The sequence below is a fragment of the Triticum urartu genome, chromosome 6 (assembly GCF_003073215.2).
Source record: "Triticum urartu cultivar G1812 chromosome 6, Tu2.1, whole genome shotgun sequence".
Classification (NCBI taxonomy): domain Eukaryota; kingdom Viridiplantae; phylum Streptophyta; class Magnoliopsida; order Poales; family Poaceae; genus Triticum; species Triticum urartu.
Genome location: NC_053027.1, coordinates 488,500,550 through 488,506,032, shown reverse-complemented (window position 1 = coordinate 488,506,032; position 5,483 = coordinate 488,500,550). Strand labels below are relative to the sequence as shown.

At 41.1% G+C, this 5,483-nt stretch overlaps 1 protein-coding gene across 1 annotated transcript; it reads left to right on the top strand.

Annotated features, from left to right (window-relative positions):
• Nucleotides 1-4,342: 4,342 nt before the first annotated feature.
• LOC125512473 (nuclear transcription factor Y subunit B-1-like) lies at nucleotides 4,343-5,066 on the top strand. The gene is made up of 2 exons (XM_048677567.1): nucleotides 4,343-4,423; nucleotides 4,515-5,066. The coding sequence occupies exons 1-2, from the start codon at nucleotides 4,399-4,401 to the stop codon at nucleotides 4,817-4,819; spliced, it is 330 nt and encodes a 109-aa protein (XP_048533524.1). The 5' UTR covers nucleotides 4,343-4,398; the 3' UTR covers nucleotides 4,820-5,066.
• The last annotated feature ends 417 nt before the right edge of the window (nucleotides 5,067-5,483 follow it).

The following is a 5,483-nucleotide window of genomic DNA, read 5'->3' as shown; positions in this document are numbered from 1 at the left end:
ACTGCTACCTCTTGAGCATGCGTTAGTTTTTCCTTGAAGAGGAAAGGGTGATACAGCAAAGTAGCGTAAGTATTTCCCTCGGTTTTGAGAACCAAGGTATCAATCCAGTAGGAGGTAACACACAAGTCATCTAGTACCTGCACAAACAAACAAGAACCTCGCAACCAACGCGATACAGGGGTTGTCAATCCCTTCACGGTCACTTACGAAAGTGAGATCTAATAGAGATAATAAGATAAATATTTTTGGTATTTTATGGTATAGATTGGAGAATAAAGATTGCAAAATAAACGGTAATAGAAATAGCAAGTTGATATGAAAATAATAAGATGGAAGATAGACCCGGGGGCCATAGGTTTCTCTAGTGGCTTCTCTCAAAATAGCAAATTCTACGGTGGGTGAACAAATTACTGTCGAGGAATTGATAGAAAAACGAATACTTATGAGAATATCTAGGCATGATCATCTATATAGGCATCACGTCCGCGAAAAGTAGACCAAAACAATTCTGCATCTACTACTATTACTCCACACATCGATCGCTATTCAGCATGCATCTAGAGTATTAAGTTTATAAGAACAGAGTAACGCATTAGGCAAGATGACATGATGTAGAGGGATAAACTCAAGCAATATGATATAAACCCCATCTTTTTATCCTCGATGGAAACAACACAATACGTGCCTTGCTGCCCCTGCTGTCACTGGGAAAGTACACCGCAAGATTGAACCCACAGCTAAGCACTTCTCCCATTGCAAGAACGATCAACCTAGTAGGCCAAACCAAACTGATAATTCTAAGAGACTTGCAAAGATACTTAAATCATGCATAAAAGATTTCAGAGAAGAATCAAATATTGTTCATAGATAATCTTGATTATAAACCCACAATTCATCGGATCTCGACAAACACAACGCAAAAAAATTACATCGAATAGATCTCCAAGAGAATCGTGGAGAACTTTGTATTGAGATCCAAAGAGAGAGAAGAAGCCATCTAGCTAATAACTATGGACCCGAAGGTCTGTGGTAAACTACTCACACATCAGCGGAGAGGCTATGGTGTTGATGTAGAAGCCCTCCGTGATCGATTCCCCCTCCGACAGAGCACCGGAAAAGGCCCCAAGATGGGATCTCACGGGTACAGAAGGTTGTGGCGGTGGAAATAGGGTTTCGTGATGCTACTAGATGTTTTCGGGGTATATGGGTATATATAGGAGGAAGAAGTACGTCGGTGGAGCTAAGAGGGGCCCACGAGGGTGGGGGACGCGCCTACCCCTCCTGGGCGTGCCTCCCTACCTCGTGGCCTCCTTACTTCTTTCTTGACGTCCACTTCAAGTCTCCTGGATCATATTTGTTTCAGAAATAACTCTCCCGAAGGTTTCATTCCATTTGGATTCCGTTTGATATTCCTTTTCTGCGAAACACTGAAATAGACAAAGAAACAACAATTTGCACTGGGCCTTTGGTTAATAGGTTAGTCCCAAAAATAATATAAAAAGGTATATTAAATCCCATTAAACATCCAAAATAGATAATATAATAGCATGGAACAATCAAAAATTATAGATACATTGGAGACGTATCACCTACAAACCCACATGCGCGTGTACACGGCATGTTGGTCAGGCAAGGACGCGGTTCTCTTTTTTTGTCGGGATGTGCTGGGTGTGGAGGTCATACCCTTGGCCTTTCCCTTCTCTCTCTCAAATTTCCGTTTAATCTTTTAGTCGGGGCCCATGTCCGAATGGCTTTTTCATAGTTTTCCCCTTATGAAAGATCTAAAATTTTAAAATACGAAATTTCATATTCTAAAAAATTCGAAGTTTCCAAAAGTTTAAATGCCGAAAATTGAAATCTTGAAACGACAAATGTTTTAATTTTTTAAATATTTTTTGGAAAGTTTAAAACATCCCCGAAAGTTTCAAACCCAGGCCAAGATTTTTTTAAAGAGGAAAATTGTAAATTCTAAACGTGAGAAAATTATAAATTTTCGGAAAATAGAAGTCATCAAATCTAGAAACTTTCCATTGCATGCAGCGGCCCGCCAATTAGCCTACTTTGTTACAGTTGGGACTAAGGCTCTCTTTTCAATGGGAAATGCGAGCAACACACACAAGTCAACCACACTAGTGGTTCGACCTCTCAACTTCCATGCGACACGGGATGTGATGACGCCAACAATGAAACACGCCTGACGTTCAACATCAAACACCTACGTACCCACATGCACGAGTACACGACATGTTGGACGAGAGGGGGACGCGACTCCCTTTTTTGTTGGAAACAGATGGTGTGCGGCCTAAACATGTGGCCTCCTCTTCTCTCTCACCTTTTCTTTTTTTTTCCTAGTTGGCCTCACCCCCATGTTTTTTTATGTGAAACCTTATTTTTTTTTTGGAAATTTAAACTTTCAAAACTTCAAGTTAAAATTCTGATTTTATTTAAATCTGAAAGTATCAAGTTCTGAAAATATCAAAGATTCTTTGTTTTTGAAAGCCAAAACTATAAAATCTGAAAATTTCCAAAAATGAATATTTAGAAAATTAAAAATCACTGAATAGCTGTAAATGGATTTTTTTTAAAGTCAGAATTCGACCGCGTCTTCCTTGTGGCAGCTAACCGCCAGTTAGCCGCCCATCGCTCGGAGGGGGATTTTTGGTCTATGGATGTATATATACCTATACGGGAAAACAATAGTAATTACATAAAATTTTTAAAAATTCTAAATATATTTTTGAAATAAAATTGACCTTTGATTGTTCTTTTGAAAAAAAATCCACAAAGAGAAAAATTTGCTTTGACTTCTTTTCAAAAAAAGAAAACAAATTTCCGGCCAAAATAGTGGTGAACAGGGACCTATAATAGCAAATAATTTTTTCCCGGAAGTCAACTCCGGTTTTCGTGAAATTTTATATACAATTGCAAAAGAAAGTTATGCTTATTCTAAAATAAACTTCTGAACTATATGTTTTATTTTTTTATTATTTTTTCCCTATATAAGGTGCAGATACAATCAGTAACCAGTGGACCCCCCACTCTGCTTATTTTTTTGTTTTAAACTCATCCATGCTCTAGGTGGGAGTTGGGACGAAGGAAAATATCTGGTGCACTGAAGCTTGTGATGCTACCGGTTCACCGAACTCACGTTGCGCTTTTAAAATGTTCAAAAAATTGTGAAAAGATTAGCACATTCACACAACATCAATGTCGGTTTCCATAAAATTTCAAGGCCAAATTCAAAACATAACTCAAAAAACAAAAATGACAAATTCAACACTGAATAGTAGGTAAAATAACTTGGGCTTTAGGTTTGGCCCATTATCACACTAATGTCAAATTTATTATTTTTTGTATCTTAAAAAATGTTTCAAATTTTAATATGAAATTTTGTGACAATATACATTGATATTATGCTAATGTGCTAGATTTTTTTAGTTCTTTAAAATGTTCTATGACATCCGATGCACCGATAGCATCGCAATTACGAATGCAACGGATACACTCCCGTTGGGACGAGGCTCCCGTTGCAGTTGATAGAGAAGCGAGACACACAAGTCAGCTACGCAAGCGGTTTCCGATCTCTTTAATTTCTACTAGGCGGCAACGGATGGGAGAACGCGAGCAACGGGACGCGCCGACGCCGAACGCGTACGCACCCTCATCGGCGCGTACTCAACCACCTCTGGCTCATTGACGTCGTACGTCGTCTTCCTCTCTTCGCTCAGCAGGATAGTAATCACTTGCTAAAGAAGAAAAGAGTCAATGCTAATCACCGCGCGTCTCGCCGGTACGGTGTAATCCCTTCACCCGCGAATAAGTATATATTAGGCTTTAAAATTTATTCACAAAAAAGTATATTTCTATTTTTTCAATGCATTTTAAAATATTAAAAATACTTCTCTCTCATCGCACGGTAATCAAGACCAATATCGTTCCACATATGATCTCCTTAATTTCTACATACCCTTAACTTATTAGAGATTGAATAATTGAAGAGGAGAGATAGTGGTTTGCATCTTCTTAATGCATTTTTCACTCTATACTTCATAATCTGTTTTAGTAAAAAAAATATGTACATTTATTCGTGGAGGGAGGAAGCAGGTGACAAGCGAACAAAGGAGCACACCGGTGCGAGGGTATCGACTTTAAAGCCGGCCCCTGCCCTGCCCCGTAACGCATGCATGGCTCGCGGGAACTGCAATGTGGCAGCCTCACCTCGTTCTCCGCGCGACACGGCGGTACCATGCACCTTGGCATGGCACCGTGGACGTGCGTCCAGACTGGCGCAGCCCAGCCCGCGGACACCTATAAATGGGTGCCCAGGCCACAAGCCGTTCTCATCACAAGTTCACAACGCACACACATTAAGTGTGTAAGTAAGTGACAGATTGAACAATGGGAGGGCGCGGCAAGAAGCGTGGTATGGAACAGGGAGCGCTCCCCTCGATTACGCATAGTTTTACTAGTAGTTGTTCATGGCGGTTCTGATTTGTTTCTGGTTTTGGTTTCAGGTGCTGCGAAGGAGGCCGGCCGTGAGGGCAACGGGGAGAAGCCGGCGTCCGACGGGGGCAGCGCGCTGCCGACGGCCAACGTCGTGCCCCCGACGAGGCGGGTGCCGCCGTCGAACGTCAAGATCGCCGAGTCCGCGAAGCAGCTCACCCACGACTGCGCGGCCGAGTTCGTTTTCAGCCGCAGGGCGCGCCCTCCTGCGCGGCCGGCGATGACGGCGGCCGTGTCGCCTGGCGCGCCAGTGTTCACCGACGAGGAGCTGGAGTTCCTCCAGTCGGTAATTCCTCCGCCGCCGGGCGGATATTAGCGGTGCGGCGGGCAAGCTGGTCGGCCACAGGCGCAGGCGCTGCCACCTGCGGGGCATGGCTATAAATGTTGTGTTGTTTTGCTTGAAGAAAAATCCCGGTGTATCCAACAAGACAATAATATATACACCGTCCGTTCCAAATTACTTATCTTAAATTTATTTAGATACAGACACTAAAACTTGTCTACATATATCTGTATTTAAACAAATGTAAGACAACTAATTTGGAACGAAAGGAGGGAGTACTAATGACATATTCAGAGCTGTCTCTCTATGTGAATATCTTTGGATAGGAACTAGAAACAGGACAAAAACAAATTAAAAAATATGCTTAAGTTTCCAAAACTCCTGAAAAATAGAGTATATTTGGGAGGTCACGTTCACCAAAAATGCAAAATTTGAAGTTCAAACTAAAATACATTTGCAAGGTATAGAGAAACAAATCCAAGAAATGAATAGCGACAAACGGTGCATCACTATTTCTGTATATTTTTTTCCTGACCTTCCAAATGTATTTGTGTCTGAACCTCAATTTAACCAATTTAAGAACATGATATCTCCACTATATCATATTATTTGAGATATTTAAGAAAACATGGTATGTTTGAAGTTTTCATTGCAACTGATTTCAACCAGATACTTTCTAGGAATACCTTACAACGTT

What these genes read in the sequence shown, in the direction of transcription:
- LOC125512473 (XM_048677567.1), top strand. Translation starts at nt 4,399, where the DNA reads ATGGGAGGGCGCGGCAAGAAGCGTG. An exon ending in AGGGCGCGGCAAGAAGCGTG is followed by an intron (nt 4,424 to 4,514) that starts GTATGGAACAGG and finishes TTTTGGTTTCAG; the next exon opens with GTGCTGCGAAGGAGGCCGGC.